The following is an 18519-nucleotide window of genomic DNA, read 5'->3' as shown; positions in this document are numbered from 1 at the left end:
AAACAGGTCGCAACCGGGTACCCGATACCCTACCCGGCTACCTGGCCGGGTATGGGTACCCGTTTGCGACCCTGGTGCGGCCAGGTACGGGTAGACCGTGAGTCACTGGTGAGTCACCGTTTGTCACTCATTTCCCAACGTCTTGTCTCTTCTCACAATTCAAGTTCCTAGAATCAACCCACCCGCGCCTGAAACATGGCTTCATCCCAGAGGTCGCAATCGGGTACCCGATACCCTACCCGATACCCGGCCGGGTATAGGTAGCCAGGTAGCAGGTAGGGTACGGGTAAGGAATCAAAAACCCGTTTGCGAACTCTGGATCGTCGTCCTTCCGACTCTCACAGCGTCAGTGCGTCTGCGAGACAAGTAGAGTGGGGGGTACACACCCAGGGACTAAAGAGGGATAGGGTAGGCGCTGCTCGTAGAATATTTACTCCGGGCCACGCACATGGGGCTTTCTTTAGACGCGCCATTAATAAACTTGCGTTCAGAAGATCGGTGTCCTGTGATTTCTGTGTGTGTTGTGTGGGTGAACTTCAGCGTGGTGTCTGTGATTTCTGAGTGGAGCGACTGCGTGCGTGCTGGGGGGAGGGGTGATAGAGAGCGCGCGGGGCTGGTGTGCGTGTAGATTACCATCTACGACCGCGACGGTTTGCGAGTGATTTTGAGCGTGTGCATGAGGCGCGTTTACTGCAGCACACAGAGCCGGCGACACTTGTGCTTGCTTGCACAGCGCGCTTTAAGCGGCGCGTTTACACACAAGATCCTGCTGCAAGTCATCTTTTCGTGTAGCATCAGTAGGGGTGCGTATTCGTACAGCCCTGTCCCAGCCGCCCCCCTTCCCGCTAGCATTAGCATCTGTTTGCACGGCGGATTGAGGCCGGGTCCACAGGAGGGTAGGGGTGCATGTTCATACGGCTATTTTGTGTGCAAAGAGCGCCTGAAGTGGTCGGCTCGCATGTTAAACACCTGGGGGGGGGTGCTGTAGTGGTCAACTCACGTGTTAAACACCTGGGAGGGGGGGTGCTGTAGTGGTCAGCTCACGTTTTAAACACCGAGCGGTCTGGGGGGGGGGGTGCTGTAGTAAACAGCTCACGTTTTAAACATCGAGCGGTCTGGGGGGGGGGGGTAGCTGTAGTGGTCAGCTCACGTTTGAAACACCTGGGGGGGGGTGCTGTAGTGGTCAGCTCACGTTTTAAACTCGCCTGGTTGGCGCTGAGGCTGAGAAGGCCACCCCCACCAACCGGCGGTACACCAGCGTACGCTCGCATTACAGTTGTAGAGTTACAAAAATGAAAGCGAAACGGATTGCGGACATTCTAAGATGCATGTTTATTTGAATCACCCAACACACACACGCAGAGAGACAGACAGCGAGAGAGACAGAGAGAGAGAGACACAGAGACTCAGGGAGAGACAGAGAGAGACAGGGACAGAGAGAGACTGAGAGAAACAGAGACACAGAGACAGAGAGAGACACAGAGAGACACACAGAGACAGAGACAGACACACAGAGAAACTGAGACAGAGAGACAAAGATGTCTCGATTTACAGAAAATGAAAATGTACGACTCTGTATACAAATCTGGTCTAGAGTCGCGGGGAAGACCTGGGGTCTAGACGTAGTGGGACAGGCCTCTAGCCTAGAGCAGGAAGGGGAGGATAGAGACACAGAGACACACAGAGACAGAGAGACACACAGAGACACAGAGACCTGGGGTCTAGACGTAGCGGGAGACCTGGTCTAGACGTAGCGGGAGACCTGGTCTAGATGTAGCGGGAGACCTGGGGTCTAGACGTAGCGGGAGACCTGGGGTCTAGACGTAGCGGGAGAGGCCTCTGGCCTAGAGCAGGAAGGGGAGAATAGAGACAGAGAGACAGAGACAGAGACGCAGAGGGAGACCTGGGGTCTAGACGTAGCGGGAGACCTGGTCTAGACGTAGCGGGAGACCTGGTCTAGACGTAGCGGGACAGGCCTCTGGCCTAGAGCAGGAAGGGCAGAATGGCGGTTCGCACGCGTGGGTACTGGGGGCTGAAGTCGCGCTTGTAGCTGCGGTGTTTGCCGAGTGCCCACACCGACATTTGCAGGAAGCCGACAAGGGTGAAGAGAGCTCCTGGTGGGAGACAATTTAACATCATCATCAGCAGCAGCAGCATCAATAACATCATCAGCAGCATCAGCATCATCAGTGGCATCATCAGGAGTAATAACATCATCATCATCGGCAGGAACATCAACATCATCATCATCAGTAGCATCATCAGTAACACCAGCAGCATCAGTAGCATCATCAGTAGTAATAACATCATCATCAGCAGCAGGAACATCAACATCATCAGTAGCATCATCATCAGCAGCAGGAACATCAACATCATCAGTAGCATCATCATCAGCAGCAGGAACATCAACATCATCATCAGCAGCAGGAACAGCATCATCATCAGCAACAACATCATCGGCGAGGTAGTCAACATCTCCCCTGGCAACCGTCGCTACAGGGTCCGGGCGATCGAACCCACGACCTCCTGCGTACCAAGCAAGGTAGTCAACATCTCCCCTAGCCTCCGTGATGATGGATGAGTGATTGATCACCTGTAGACCAGGCGAGGTAGTCAACATCTCCCCCAGGCCTACCCAGTCTAGATCAACAATCGAACCCACGACCTCCTGCGTACCAGGCGAGGTAGTCAACATCTCCCCTGGCCACCGTCGCTACAGGGACCAGGGATCGAACCCACGGCCTCCTGCGTACCAGGCGAGGTAGTCAACATCTCCCTAGGCATCATGGCTACAGCCATCGTCAGGGACCAGGGATTGAACCCACGACCTCCTGCGTACCAGGCGAGGCAGTCAACATCTCCCTTGGCCACCGTTGCTACACGGTCCAGAGGTCGAACCCACGGCCTCCTGTGTACCAAGCGAGGTAGTCAACATCTCCCCTAGCCATCATGGCTACAACCATTGTCAGGGTCCAGGGATTGGAGCTCTCACCTGCGAGTGTCTGGGTCATGATGGTGAAGCTGAGCCAGGCCCCAACCTGAACACAGCAGCAAGGACACAGAGAAGAACAGAATCAGCTGGATGTGCCCTGGCCAACAGCACTTGCCCCAACAGTCTGTGACAGGCTACGCCGGGGGGGAGGAAGCTTTGTCTGTGTGCGTGTGGGTGGGTGGGTGGGTGAGTGGGTGGGTGGGTGGTGAGTGAGTGGGTGAGTGGGTGGTGAGTGAGTGGGTGAGTGGGTGGGTGAGTGGGTGGATTGGTGAGTGGGTGGGTGGATTGGTGAGTGGGTGGGTGGGTGGGTGGATGGGTGGGGGGGTTGGTGAGTGGGTGGGTGGGGGGGTTGGTGAGTGGGTGGGTGGGTGGTGAGTGGGTGGGTGGGTGGTGAGTGGGTTGGTGAGTGAGTGAGTGGGTGGATTGGTGAGTGGGTGGGTGGGTGAGTGGGTGGGTGGGTGGGTGAGTGGGTGGGTGGGTGGGTGAGTGGGTGGGTGGGTGGGTGGGTGAGTGGGTGGGTGGGTGGGTGGGTGAGTGGGTGGGTGGGTGGGTGAGTGGGTGGGTGGGTGGGTGAGTGGGTGGGTGGGTGGGTGCGTGAGTGGGTGGATTGGTGGGTGAGTGAGTGGGTGGGTGGATGGTGAGTGAGTGGGTGGGTGGGTGGATGGGTGAGTTTGGGTGGGTGGATGGGTGAGTTTGGGTGGGTGAGTGGGTGGATGGGTGAGTGGGTGGATGGGTGAGTGGGTGAGTGGGCGAGTGAGTGGGTGAGTGAGTGAGTGGGTGGGTGAGTGGGTGGGTGTGTGTGTGTCACTGTGTGTGTGTGTCTGCGTGTGTCTGCGTGTGTGTGTGCGTGTCTGTGCGTGTGTGTCTGTGTGTGTCTGTGTGTGTCTGTGTGTGTGTCTGTGTGTGTCTGTGTCTGTGTGTGTGTCTGTGTGTGTGTCTGTGTGTGTGTCTGTGTCTGTGTGTGTGTCTGTGTGTGTGTCTGTGTGTGTGTGTCTGTGTCTGTGTCTATGTGTGTGTGTGTGTCTCTGTGTGTGTGTGTCTATGTGTGTGTCTGTGTGTGTGTGTGTCTGTGTGTGTGTGTCTGTGTGTGTGTCTGTGTCTGTGTGTCTGTGTGTGTGTGTCTGTGTGTGTCTGTGTGTGTGTCTGTGTCTGTGTGTGTGTCTGTGTGTGTGTCTGTGTGTGTGTTTCTGTGTGTGTGTTTCTGTGTGTGTGTGTCTGTGTGTGTGTCTGTGTGTGTGTCTGTGTGTGTGTGTCTGTGTGTGTGTGTCAATGCGGTTTCAGGAAAGGGCGGTCCTGCACAGATGCCATATTTTCTGTCCGTCTGCTACAGCAGAGGTGTAGGGAATTCCAAAAAGACCTACATCTCTGCTTTATTGACCTGGTCAAGGCCTATGATACCATCAGTAGGACTGGACTCTGGGTTGTTCTTCGTGCTTTCGGAGTCCCTGACCCTCTGCTCACGATCATTAAGGACCTTCATGATGGTGAGCGGGCCCGGGTAAAACTACGTGGCCGGGAGTCGGAGCCTTTCCCTGTACACCTTGGGGTGCGACAGGGATGTCCTCTGGCTCCCACATTATTTAACATCTATTTTGACCGCGTAGTTCGTGAAGCCTTCAATAGCTGTACCGGGGGAATTTCCGTTTGGTACAGATATAATGGGAGGCTGATCGACGCCCGGGTGCGATCAAGGGATGGCTCCCTATTGGTCAACCACGTTATGTATGCCGATGATTTGGTAATAGCTGCTCATTCAGAAGAGGAGTTGGAGGCGCTGCTGCTGAGACTGGAGCGTGCCACTAAGAGGTGGGGCCTTACCATCAGCCCCACCAAAACCAGGCACCTGCCTGGGTATTTTGTACCATCGGACACTCCACCCCCACAACTCCCAATTGGTGATGGGGCAGTTGTGGAGAGAGTGGAGAGTTTCCCATACCTGGGCAGTGTGCTTATGACCGGCTCCAGTCTATCAGCAGAGGTCTCACTCCGAATCAGTCGAGCGGCAATATCTTTTCATCGGTTGCGTAACGCTGTGTGGAAGCTACCTGGTCTGTCGCTCCGCACGAAGCTTCAGGTCTTCTCGGCCACGGTCATTCCCTCCCTTCTCTACGCTTGCGAGACGTGGACCCCCCTGGTGGAGCATCTTCGCCGGTTGGAAACATTTAGGCTGGCCTGCCTACGATCCATCCTGGGTTTAACCAGGCTGGATTGTGTGAGGAGCTCACAAATCCTTGAAAGATCTGGGCAAAGTCCCATCAGTGAGCTCCTCCGGCAGGCAAGGCTGCGTTGGCTGGGTCATGTAGCCCGCATGCCCAGCCACCGCATGCCTAAACAGCTTTTGTTCGGCCGGATCGAGGGGGCTAGACGGGCGCGGCACGGGCTGGAGAAGAGATGGAGTGATGTGGTACAGGAGGACGTGGAGCTGAGTGGACTTGCCGATGACCGGTACCAGCGGTGTCAAGATCGGCCTCAGTGGAGGAGGCTCGTGAAGGACGCTACTGGGCAGTTGGAGGCAGTCGCCCTCCAACAACAACGGAGGGCGGAGGAGCGACGCTCACAACAACGAGCGGAGCGCCGGGTGGCTAAAGCACAGCAAGTTGGCACAGTAGGGGGCACAGGTGGTGCATCAGCCAGTCATCTCGGTCATCTCGGTCAGTCGACCCGTGGCACCTGGGTCTGCCCCGTGACCTCCTGCCAGCGGGCTTTCGACACTTCACGTGGCCTCAAGGTGCACTTGGCCTGGCACAAGCATCGTGGTGACGTCACCGCCACTTAGTGGCGAATGGCGGTTGTTGTTGTTGTTGTTGTGTGTCTGTGTGTGTGTGTCTGTGTGTCTGTATGTGTGTGTATCTGTGTGTCTGTGTGTGTGTGTGTCCACACCTCGTATGTGTAGTTGGGGCAGGACACGAGCTTGAACAGCCAGGTGAATGGATTCCTCGTGGGGTATGGGATCTTGCGAGCCTTAGATCCTGCGCCACACAGACAAAGGTCAACCGTGTAGCCTCTAACGGACTGTCGGGGCAAGTGCTGTTAGTAGTAGCAGCAGCAGCAGTGCCTACACACTCACACTGACACACACTGACACACACACACTCACTTACACTCACTCACACTCACCCACCCACTCACACTCACCCACCCACTCACTCACATTCACTCACCAACTCACTCACCCATCAACTAACACAAAGACAAAAGTCACCCGTGTAGCCACCACCACCATCATCACCACCATCACCACCATCACCACCACCATCATCACCACCATCACCACCATCACCATCACCACCACCATCACCACCATCACCACCATCACCATCACGTGTCAAAGTCTCACCAGCCGGGCGGAGGTTTCTCAGTGCCAGGTGGATTGAAAAGTTTCCCAACTCACAAATCTGTGAAGAGATACAGACAAAGATCACCCAGGTAGCCTTCAACAGGAGTGGGCACGGGCAAGTGCTGTTCGTAGCACGCACAACAACAACAACCGCCATTCGCCACTAAGTGGCGGTGATGTCACCACGACGCTTGTGCCAGGCCATGTGCACCTTGAGGCTACCACGTGAAGTGTCGAACGCCCGCTGGCAGGAGGAGGTCACGGGGCAGACCCAGCAGGTGCCACGGGTCGACTGACCGAGATGACCGAGATGACTGGCTGATGCAACCACCTAGTTTTGGTGGGGCTGATGGTAAGGCCCCACCTCTTAGTGGCACGCTCCAGTCTCAGCAGCAGCGTCTCCAACTCCTCTGAGTGAGCAGCAATTACCAGATCATCGGCATACATAACGTGGTTGACCAACAGGGAGCCATCCCTTGACTGCACCCGGGCATCCATCAGCCTCCCGTTGCATCTGTACCAGATGGAGATTCCTCCGGTACAGCCACAGAAGGCTTCACGAACTACGTGGTTGAAAAAGATGTTAATGCGGGAGCCAGAGGACATCCCTGTCGCACCCCAAGGTGTACAGGGAAAGGCTCCGACTCCTGGCCACGTAGTTTTACCCGGGCCCGCTCACCATCATGAAGGCCCTTAATGATCGTGAGCAGAGGGTCAGGGACTCCGAAAGCATGAAGAATAATCCAGAGCCCAGGCCTACTGATGGTATCGTAGGCCTTGACCAGGTCAATAAAGCAGAGATGTAGGTCTTGTTGGAATTCCCTACACTTCTGCTGTAGCAGACGGACAGAAAAATGGCATCTGTGCAGGACCGCCCTTTCCTGAAACCGCATTGGGGCTCCGCAAGCCTCTCCTCAGTGTGCCCGGCAAGGCGACGTTAATGGTGGTGATGGTGGTGATGGTGGTGGTGGTGATGGTGGGGATGGTGGTGATGGTGGTGGTGATGGTGGTGGTGATGGTGGTGATGGTGGTGGTGATGGTGGTGGTGATGATGGTGGTGATGCTGGTGGTGGTGATGGTGATGATGATGATGGTGGTGGTGGTGGTGATGATGGTGGTGATGATGGTGGTGATGGTGGTGATGGTGGTGATGGTGGTGATGGTGGTGGTGATGGTGGTGGTGATGGTGGTGATGGTGGTGATGGTGTTGTGGTTGTTTTGACGCTGGGCTCATTTTGCCTGCTGCTGGCGAGGAACTCACCAGGAATGTGATGAAACCCAGGAAGACCTGCTTCTCCTTGTACACTGCACACACACACACAGACACACACACACACAGACACACACACAGACACACACACACACAGACACACACACAGACACACACACAGACACACACACAGACACACACACACACAGACACACACACAGACACACACACAGACACACACACACAGACACACACACAGACACACACACACAGACACACACACACACAGGCACACACACACACAGTCACACACACAGACACACAGACACACACACATAGACACACACACACAAACAGACACACATACATACAGACACACACAGACACACAATAGCATGTGTCTGCGTGTCTGTGTGTGTCTGTGTGTGTGTGTGTCTCTGGACAAAGTCTGACCTGCACAAAGTCTGATCTGGACAAAGTCCCATTGGTGAGCTCCTCCGGCAGGCAAGGCTGCGGTGGCTGGGTCATGTAGCCCGCATGCCCAGTCACCGCATGCCTAAACAGCTTTTGTTCGGCCGGATCGAGGGGGCTAAACGGGCACGGCACGGGCTAGAGAAGAGATGGAGTGATGGGTGGGTGGGTTGGTGAGTAGGTGGGTGGGTGAGTGAGTGAGTGGGTGAGTGGGTGAGTAAGTAGGTGAGTGAGTGGGTGAGTGAGTGGGTGAGTAAGTGGGTGAGTGAGTGGGTGAGTGAGTGGGTGAGTGAGTGGGTGAGTAAGTGGGTGAGTGAGTGGGTGAGTGAGTGGGTGAGTGAGTGGGTGAGTGAGTGGGTGAGTAAGTGGGTGAGTGAGTGGGTGGGTAACTGGGTGAGTGAGTGGGTGAGTGACACGGGCTAGAGAAGAGATGGAGTGATGTGGTACAGAAGGACGTGGAGCTGAGTGGACTTGCCGATGACTGGTACCAGCGGTGTCAAGATCGGCCTCAGTGGAGGAGGCTCGTGAAGGACGCTACTGGGCAGTTGGAGGCAGTCGCCCTCCAGCAACAACGGAGGGCGGAGGAGCGACGCTCACAACAACGAGCAGAGCGCCGGGTGGCTAAAGCACAGTAAGTTGGCACAGTTAGCCTGGCACAGCAGCCAACCCATGGCACCTGCTGGGTCTGCCCCGTGACCTCATGCACCTAGCCTGGTACAGCAGTCAACCAATGGCACCTGCTGGGTCTGTCCCGTGACCTCCTCCTCCTGCACCTAGCCTGGCACAGCAGTCAACCCATGGCACCTGCTGGGTCTGTCCCGTGACCACCTGGTGCACCTAACCTGGCACAGCAGTCAACCCATGGCACCTGCTGGGTCTGTCCCGTGACCTCCTCCTCCTGCACCTAGCCTGGCACAGCAGTCAACCCATGGCACCTGCTGGGTCTGTCCCGTGACCACCTGGTGCACCTAACCTGGCACAGCAGTCAACCCATGGCACCTGCTGGGTCTGTCCCGTGACCATGTGGTGCACCTAGCCTGGCACTCACTGGGGGGGCTGTACAGAGGATGGTTGATGTAGTAGGCCAGGTAAGCAGCGAAGCCCCAGTAGTAGAAGCAGTTCTGTGACACACACACACAGTCACACACACAGACACACACAGTCACACACAGTCACACACACAGTCACACACACACACAGTCACACACACAGTCACACACACACACAGTCACACACACAGTCACACACACAGTCACACACACACACAGTCACACACACAGACACACACACAGTCACACACACAGTCACACACACAGTCACACACACAGACACACACACAGTCACACACACACACAGTCACACACACACACAGACACACACAGACACACACACAGTCACACACACAGTCACACACACAGACACACACACAGTCACACACACACACACACACACACAGTCACACACACACAGACACACACAGACACACACAGTCACACACACAGACACACACACAGTCACACACACACACAGTCACACACACACACAGTCACACACACACACAGACACACACAGACACACACACACACAGACACACACAGTCACACACACACAGTCACACACACACACAGTCACACACACACACAGTCACACACACACACAGACACACACAGACACACACACACACAGACACACACAGACACACACACAGACACACACACACACAGACACACACACACACACAGAGACACACACACACAGTCACACACACACACAGAGACACACACACAGACACACACAGTCACACACACAGACACACACACACAGAGACACAGTGACACACACACACACAGACACACACACACACACAGACACACACACACACACAGACACACACACGCAGACAGACACACAGAGACACACAGATACTCACACACTAATCCACTCACTCACTCACCCACTCACTCACTCACCCACTCACAAACTAATCCACTCAATCATCCACTCACTCACACATAGACAAAGACACAGACAGACATATCATGGTCCAGGATCGAATCCACGACCTCCTGTAGACCAGGCGAGGTGGTCAACGTCTACCACGACCTCCTGTAGACCAGGCGAGGTGGTAAACATCTACCACGACCTCCTGTAGACCAGGCGAGGTGGTAAACATCTACCACGACCTCCTGTAGACCAGGCGAGGTGGTCAACGTCTACCACGACCTCCTGTAGACCAGGCGAGGTAGTCAACGTCTACCACGACCTCCTGTGGACCAGGCGAGGTAGTCAACATCTACCACGACCTCCTGTGGACCAGGCGAGGTAGTCAACATCTACCACGACCTCCTGTGGACCAGGCGAGGTAGTCAACGTCTACCACGACCACCTGTAGACCAGGCGAGGTAGTCAACATCTACCACGACCTCCTGTGGACCAGGCGAGGTAGTCAACATCTACCACGACCTCCTGTGGACCAGGCGAGGTAGTCAACATCTACCACGACCTCCTGTGGACCAGGCGAGGTAGTCAACATCTACCACGACTTCCTGTAGACCAGGTGAGGTGGTCAACATCTACCACGACCCCCTGTGGACCAGGCGAGGTAGTCAACATCTACCGCGACCTCCTGTAGACCAGGCGAGGTGGTCAACATCTACCATGACCTCCTGTAGACCAGGCGAGGTGGTCAACATCTACCACGACCCCCTGTAGACCAGGCGAGGTGGTCAACGTCTACCATGACCTCCTGTAGACCAGGCGAGGTAGTCAACATCTACCACGACCCCCTGTAGACCAGGCGAGGTGGTCAACATCTACCATGACCTCCTGTAGACCAGGCGAGGTAGTCAACATCTACCACGACCCCCTGTAGACCAGGCGAGGTGGTCAACGTCTACCACGACCTCCTGTAGACCAGGCGAGGTGGTCAACGTCTACCACGACCTCCTGTAGACCAGGCGAGGTGGTCAACATCTACCACGACCTCCTGTAGACCAGGCGAGGTGGTCAACATCTACCACGACCTCCTGCAGACCAGGCGAGGTGGTCAACGTCTACCACGACCTCCTGTAGACCAGGCGAGGTGGTCAACGTCTACCACGACCTCCTGTAGACCAGGCGAGGTGGTCAACATCTACCACGACCTCCTGTAGACCAGGCGAGGTAGTCAACGTCTACCACGACCTCCTGTAGACCAGGCGAGGTGGTCAACATCTACCACGACCTCCTGTAGACCAGGTGAGGTAGTCAACGTCTACCACGACCTCCTGTGGACCAGGCCAGGTAGTCAACATCTACCACGACTTCCTGTAGACCAGGCGAGGTAGTCAACATCTACCACGACCTCCTGTAGACCAGGCGAGGTGGTCAACATCTACCACGACCTTCTGTAGACCAGGCGAGGTGGTCAACGTCCACCACGACCTCCTGTAGACCAGGCGAGGTGGTCAACATCTACCACGACCTCCTGTAGACCAGGCGAGGTGGTCAACATCTACCACGACCTCCTGTAGACCAGGCGAGGTGGTCAACATCTACCACGACCTCCTGTAGACCAGGCGAGGTGGTCAACGTCCACCACGACCTCCTGTAGACCAGGCGAGGTGGTCAATGTCTACCACGACCTCCTGTAGACCAGGCGAGGTGGTCAACATCTACCACGACCTCCTGTAGACCAGGCGAGGTGGTCAACATCTACCACGACCTCCTGTAGACCAGGCGAGGTGGTCAACATCTACCACGACCTCCTGTAGACCAGGCGAGGTGGTCAACATCTACCACGACCTCCTGTAGACCAGGCGAGGTGGTCAACGTCCACCACGACCTCCTGTAGACCAGGCGAGGTGGTCAACGTCTACCACGACCTCCTGTAGACCAGGCGAGGTGGTCAACGTCTACCACGACCTTCTGTAGACCAGGCGAGGTGGTCAACATCTACCATGACCTCCTGTAGACCAGGCGAGGTGGTCAACGTCTACCACGACCTCCTGTAGAACAGGCGAGGTGGTCAACGTCTACCACGACCTCCTGTAGACCAGACGAGGTGGTCAACATCTACCACAACCTCCTGTAGACCAGGCGAGGTGGTCAACATCTACCACGACCTCCTGTAGAACAGGCGAGGTGGTCAACGTCTACCACGACCTCCTGTAGACCAGGCGAGGTGGTCAACGTCTACCACGACCTCCTGTAGACCAGGCGAGGTGGTCAACATCTACCACGACCTCCTGTAGAACAGGCGAGGTGGTCAACGTCTACCACGACCTCCTGTAGACCAGGCGAGGTGGTCAACGTCTACCACGACCTCCTGTAGACCAGGCGAGGTGGTCAACATCTACCACGACCTCCTGTAGACCAGGCGAGGTGGTCAACATCTCCCCTAGCCACTGTGGTGTCAGGGATTGAACCCACGACCTCCTGTAGACCAGGCGAGGTGGTCAACATCTACCACGACCTCCTGTAGACCAGGCGAGGTAGTCAACATCTACCACGACCTCCTGTAGACCAGGCGAGGCGGTCAACATCTACCACGACCTCCTGTAGATCAGGCGAGGTGGTCAACATCTACCACGACCTCCTGTAGAGCAGGCGAGGTGGTCAACGTCTACCACGACCTCCTGTAGACCAGGCGAGGTGGTCAACGTCTACCACGACCTCCTGTAGACCAGGCGAGGTGGTCAACGTCTACCACGACCTCCTGTAGACTATGCGAGGTGGTCAACGTCTACCACGACCTCCTGTAGACCAGGCGAGGTGGTAAAAGTCTACCACGACCTCCTGTAGACCAGGCGAGGTGGTCAACAACTACCACGACCTCCTGTAGACCAGGCGAGGTGGTCAACGTCTACCACGACCTCCTGTAGACCAGGCGAGGTGGTCAACAACTACCACGACCTCCTGTAGACCAGGCGAGGTGGTCAACGTCTACCACGACCTCCTGTAGACCAGGCGAGGTGGTCAACGTCTACCACGACCTCCTGTAGACCAGGCGAGGTGGTCAACGTCTACCACGACCTCCTGTAGACCAGGCGAGGTGGTCAACATCTACCACGACCTCCTGTAGACCACGCGAGGTGGTCAACATCTACCACGACCTCCTGTAGACCAGGCGAGGTGGTCAACGTCTACCACGACCTCCTGTAGACCAGGCGAGGTGGTAAAAGTCTACCACGACCTCCTGTAGACCAGGCGAGGTGGTCAACAACTACCACGACCTCCTGTAGACCAGGCGAGGTGGTCAACGTCTACCACGACCTCCTGTAGACCAGGCGAGGTGGTCAACAACTACCACGACCTCCTGTAGACCAGGCGAGGTGGTCAACGTCTACCACGACCTCCTGTAGACCAGGCGAGGTGGTCAACGTCTACCACGACCTCCTGTAGACCAGGCGAGGTGGTCAACGTCTACCACGACCTCCTGTAGACCAGGCGAGGTGGTCAACATCTACCACGACCTCCTGTAGACCAGGCGAGGTGGTCAACATCTACCACGACCTCCTGTACACCAGGCGAGATGGTCAACGTCTACCACGACCTCCTGTAGACCAGGCGAGGTGGTCAACATCTACCACGACCTCCTGTCGACCAGGCGAGGTGGTCAACATCTACCACGACCTCCTGTACACCAGGCGAGATGGTCAACGTCTACCACGACCTCCTGTAGACCAGGCGAGGTGGTCAACATCTACCACGACCTCCTGTAGACCAGGCGAGGTGGTCAACGTCTACCACGACCTCCTGTAGGCCATGCTAGGTGGTCAACGTCTACCACGACCTCCTCTAGGCCAGGCGAGGTGGTCAACGTCTACGACGACCTCCTGTAGACCAGGCGAGGTGGTCAACGTCTACCACGACCTCCTGTAGACCAGGCGAGGTGGTCAACGTCTACCACGACCTCCTGTAGACCAGGCGAGGTGGTCAACGTCTACCACGACCTCCTGTAGACCAGGCGAGGTGGTCAACGTCTACCACGACCTCCTGTAGACCAGGCGAGGTGGTCAACGTCTACCACGACCTCCTGTAGACCAGGCGAGGTGGTCAACGTCTACCACGACCTCCTGTAGACCAGGCGAGGTGGTCAACGTCTACCACGACCTCCTGTAGACCAGGCGAGGTGGTCAACGTCTACCACGACCTCCTGTAGACCAGGCGAGGTGGTCAACCTCTACCACGACCTCCTGTAGACCAGGCGAGGTAGTCAACGTCTACCACGACCTCCTGTAGACCAGGCGAGGTAGTCAACATCTACCACGACCTCCTGTAGACCAGGCGAGGTAGTCAACATCTACCACGACCTCCTGTAGACCAGGCGAGGTGGTCAACGTCTACCACGACCTCCTGTAGACCAGGTGAGGTGGTCAACGTCTACCACGACCTCCTGTAGACCAGGCGAGGTGGTCAACGTCTACCACGACCTCCTGTAGACCAGGCGAGGTGGTCAACGTCTACCACGACCTCCTGTAGACCAGGCGAGGTGGTCAACGTCTACCACGACCTCCTGTAGACCAGGCGAGGTGGTCAACGTCTACCACGACCTCCTGTAGACCAGGCGAGGTGGTCAACGTCTACCACGACCTCCTGTAGACCAGGCGAGGTGGTCAACGTCTACCACGACCTCCTGTAGACCAGGCGAGGTGGTCAACGTCTACCACGACCTCCTGTAGACCAGGCGAGGTGGTCAACGTCTACCACGACCTCCTGTAGACCAGGCGAGGTGGTCAACGTCTACCACGACCTCCTGTAGACCAGGCGAGGTGGTCAACATCTACCACGACCTCCTGTAGACCAGGCGAGGTAGTCAACATCTACCACGACCTCCTGTAGACCAGGCGAGGTAGTCAACATCTACCACGACCTCCTGTAGACCAGGCGAGGTAGTCAACATCTACCACGACCTCCTGTAGACCAGGCGAGGTGGTCAACGTCTACCACGACCTCCTGTAGACCAGGCGAGGTGGTCAACGTCTACCACGACCTCCTGTAGACCAGGCGAGGTAGTCAACGTCTACCACGACCTCCTGTAGACCAGGCGAGGTAGTCAACATCTACCACGACCTCCTGTAGACCAGGCGAGGTAGTCAACATCTACCACGACCTCCTGTAGACCAGGCGAGGTAGTCAACATCTACCACGACCTCCTGTAGACCAGGCGAGGTAGTCAACATCTACCACGACCTCCTGTAGACCAGGCGAGGTGGTCAACGTCTACCACGACCTCCTGTAGACCAGGCGAGGTGGTCAACGTCTACCACGATCTCCTGTAGACCAGGCGAGGTAGTCAACATCTACCACGACCTCCTGTAGACCAGGCGAGGTGGTCAACGTCTACCACGACCTCCTGTAGTCCAGGCGAGGTGGTCAACGTCTACCACGACCTCCTGTAGTCCAGGCGAGGTGATCAACATCTACCACGACCTCCTGTAGACCAGGCGAGGTGATCAACATCTACCACGACCTCCTGTAGACCAGGCGAGGTGGTCAACATCTACCACGACCTCCTGTAGACCAGGCAAAGTGGTCAACGTCTACCACGACCTCCTGTAGACCAGGCGAGGTGGTCAACGTCTACCACGACCTCCTGTAGACCAGGTGAAGTGGTCAACGTCTACCACGACCTCCTGTAGACCAGGCGAGGTGGTCAACATCTACTACGACCTCCTGTGGACCAGGCGAGGTAGTCAACATCTACCACGACCTCCAGTAGACCAGGCGAGGTGGTCAACATCTACCACGACCTCCTGTAGACCAGGCGAGGTGGTCAACATCTACCACGACCTCCTGTAGACCAGGCGAGGTGGTCAACATCTACCACGACCTCCTGTAGACCAGGCGAGGTGGTCAACGTCTACCACGACCTCCTGTAGACCAGGCGAGGTGGTCAACGTCTACCACGACCTCCTGTAGACCAGGCGAGGTGGTCAACATCTACCACGACCTCCTGTAGACCAGGCGAGGTGGTCAACATCTACCACGACCTCCTGTAGACCAGGCGAGGTGGTCAACATCTACCACGACTTCCTGTAGACCAGGCGAGGTAGTTAACATCTACCACGACCTCCTGTAGACCAGGCGAGGTGGTCAACGTCTACCACGACCTCCTGTAGACCAGGCGAGGTAGTCAACATCTACCACGACCTCCTGTAGACCAGGCGAGGTGGTCAACGTCTACCACGATCTCCTGTAGACCAGGCGAGGTAGTCAACATCTACCACGACCTCCTGTAGACCAGGCGAGGTGGTCAACATCTACCACGACCTCCTGTGGACCAGGCGAGGTAGTCAACATCTACCACGACCTCCAGTAGACCAGGCGAGGTGGTCAACATCTACCACGACCTCCTGTAGACCAGGCAAGGTGATCAACATCTACCACGACCTCCTGTAGACCAGGCGAGGTGGTCAACATCTACCACGACCTCCTGTAGACCAGGCGAGATGGTCAACGTCTACCACGACCTCCTGTAGACCAGGCGAGGTGGTCAACATCTACCACGACCTCCTGTAGACCAGGCGAGGTGGTCAACGTCTACCACGAACTCCTGTAGACCAGGCGAGGTGGTCAACATCTACCACGACCTCCTGTAGGCCAGGCGAGGTGGTCAACGTCTACCACGACCTCCTGTAGACCAGGCGAGGTGGTCAACATCTACCACGACCTCCTGTAGACCAGGCGAGGTGGTCAACATCTACCACGACTTCCTGTAGACCAGGCGAGGTAGTCAACATCTACCACGACCTCCTGTAGACCAGGCGTGGTGGTCAACGTCTACCACGACCTCCTGTGGACCAGGCGAGGTGGTCAACATCTACCACGACCTCCTGTAGACCAGGCGAGGTGGTCAACATCTCCCGCGGGGTGGCACCTTGAAGATGTTCCGTAGAGGCATCGTTCCGTGCGAGAAGCGGTGGACAAAGACCGTCTCCAGCAGGCGCTTGGCAAAGTGCAGCGAGTGGCAGAGACAGGCCAGGCTGGGTGGGGGGGTGGGGGGAGGGTGGGGGGGGGAGTGTGAGGGGGGAGGGTGGGGGGAGGGAGGGTGGGGGGAGTGGGGGGGGAGGGTAGGGGGAGTGGGGGGGGAGGGTAGGGGGAGTGGGGGGGGAGGGTAGGGGGAGTGGGGGGGGAGGGTGGGGGGAGTGGGGGGGGAGGGTAGGGGGAGTGGGGGGGGAGGGTGGGGGAGGTTGGGGGGGGAGGGGAGTGTGGGGGGGGGGGGGGAGAGTGGGAGGGGAGGGGCAAGTTACTCGGTCAACGGACGAAGAGCTAGTGAGTGAGTCGGTGAGTGTGTGGGTGAGTGAGTGTGTGGGTGAGTGTGTGGGTGAGTGTGTGGGTGAGTGTGTGGGTGAGTGAGTCGGTGAGTGTGTGGGTGAGTGAGTCGGTGAGTGTGTGGGTGAGTGAGTGTGTGGGTGAGTGTGTGGGTGAGTGTGTGGGTGAGTGAGTGGGTGAGTGAGTGGGTGAGTGGGTGAGTGAGTGGGTGAGTGAGTGTGTGGGTGGGTGAGTGGGTGAGTGTGTGGGTGGGTGGGTGAGTGGGTGAGTGTGTGGGTGAGTGAGTCGGTGAGTGTGTGGGTGAGTGAGTGGGTGAGTGAGTGTGTGGGTGGGTGGGTGAGTGGGTGAGTGAGTGGGTGAGTGAGTGGGTGAGTGTGTGGGTGAGTGTGTGGGTGAGTGAGTGGGTGAGTGAGTGAGCGAGTGAGTGGGTGAGTGAGTGGGTGAGTGGGTGGGTGAGTGAGTGTGTGGGTGATGAGTGGGTGAGTGAGTGGGTGAGTGAGTGGGTGAGTGGGTGAGTGAGTGGGTGAGTGAGTGAGTGAGCGAGCGAGTGAGTGGGTGAGTGAGCGGGTGAGTGAGCGAGTGAGTGGGTGAGTGAGTGGGTGAGTGGGTGGGTGAGTGTGTGGGTGAGTGAGTGTGTGGGTGAGTGTGTGGGTGAGTGTGTGGGTGAGTGTGTGGGTGAGTGAGTCGGTGAGTGTGTGGGTGAGTGAGTCGGTGAGTGTGTGGGTGAGTGAGTGTGTGGGTGAGTGTGTGGGTGAGTGTGTGGGTGAGTGAGTGGGTGAGTGAGTGGGTGAGTGGGTGAGTGAGTGGGTGAGTGAGTGTGTGGGTGGGTGAGTGGGTGAGTGTGTGGGTGGGTGAGTGGGTGAGTGTGTGGGTGAGTGAGTGGGTGAGTGTGTGGGTGAGTGAGTGGGTGAGTGAGTGTGTGGGTGGGTGAGTGGGTGAGTGAGTGGGTGAGTGAGTGGGTGAGTGTGTGGGTGAGTGTGTGGGTGAGTGAGTGGGTGAGTGAGTGAGTGAGTGAGTGGGTGAGTGAGTGGGTGAGTGGGTGAGTGAGTGAGTGTGTGGTGATGATGGGTGAGGGAGTGGGTGAGTGAGTGGTGTGAGTGTGTGAGTGAGTGGGTGAGTGAGTGACGTGATGTGAGCGAGCGACGTGAGTGGGTGACGTGAGCGGGGTGAGTGAGGTAGGTGAGTGGGTGAGTGAGTGGGTGAGTGGTGGGGTTAGTGGTGAGTGTGTGGTGATGAGTGGGTGGTGAGTGGGTG

General features: G+C 57.0%; 1 protein-coding gene across 1 annotated transcript; it reads right to left on the bottom strand.

Moving 5' to 3' along the window:
- Positions 1-1368: 1368 nt before the first annotated feature.
- Positions 1369-16976, bottom strand: LOC133339563 (very-long-chain enoyl-CoA reductase-like; the record flags this gene model as incomplete). The annotated part of the gene is made up of 7 exons (XM_061547674.1): positions 1369-2114; positions 2993-3038; positions 5873-5961; positions 6330-6387; positions 7591-7634; positions 9059-9131; positions 16871-16976. Coding segments are annotated over 7 exons (547 nt in total), but the record flags the coding sequence as incomplete, so codon positions are not given.
- Positions 16977-18519: the final 1543 nt, after the last annotated feature.

This window comes from Lethenteron reissneri, unplaced genomic scaffold (assembly GCF_015708825.2).
Source record: "Lethenteron reissneri isolate LAM-NWPU_2019-01 unplaced genomic scaffold, ASM1570882v1 scaffold_1902, whole genome shotgun sequence".
In the NCBI taxonomy this organism is placed as follows: Eukaryota; Metazoa; Chordata; class Hyperoartia; order Petromyzontiformes; family Petromyzontidae; genus Lethenteron; species Lethenteron reissneri.
This window is presented reverse-complemented; position numbering and strand designations above follow the sequence as displayed.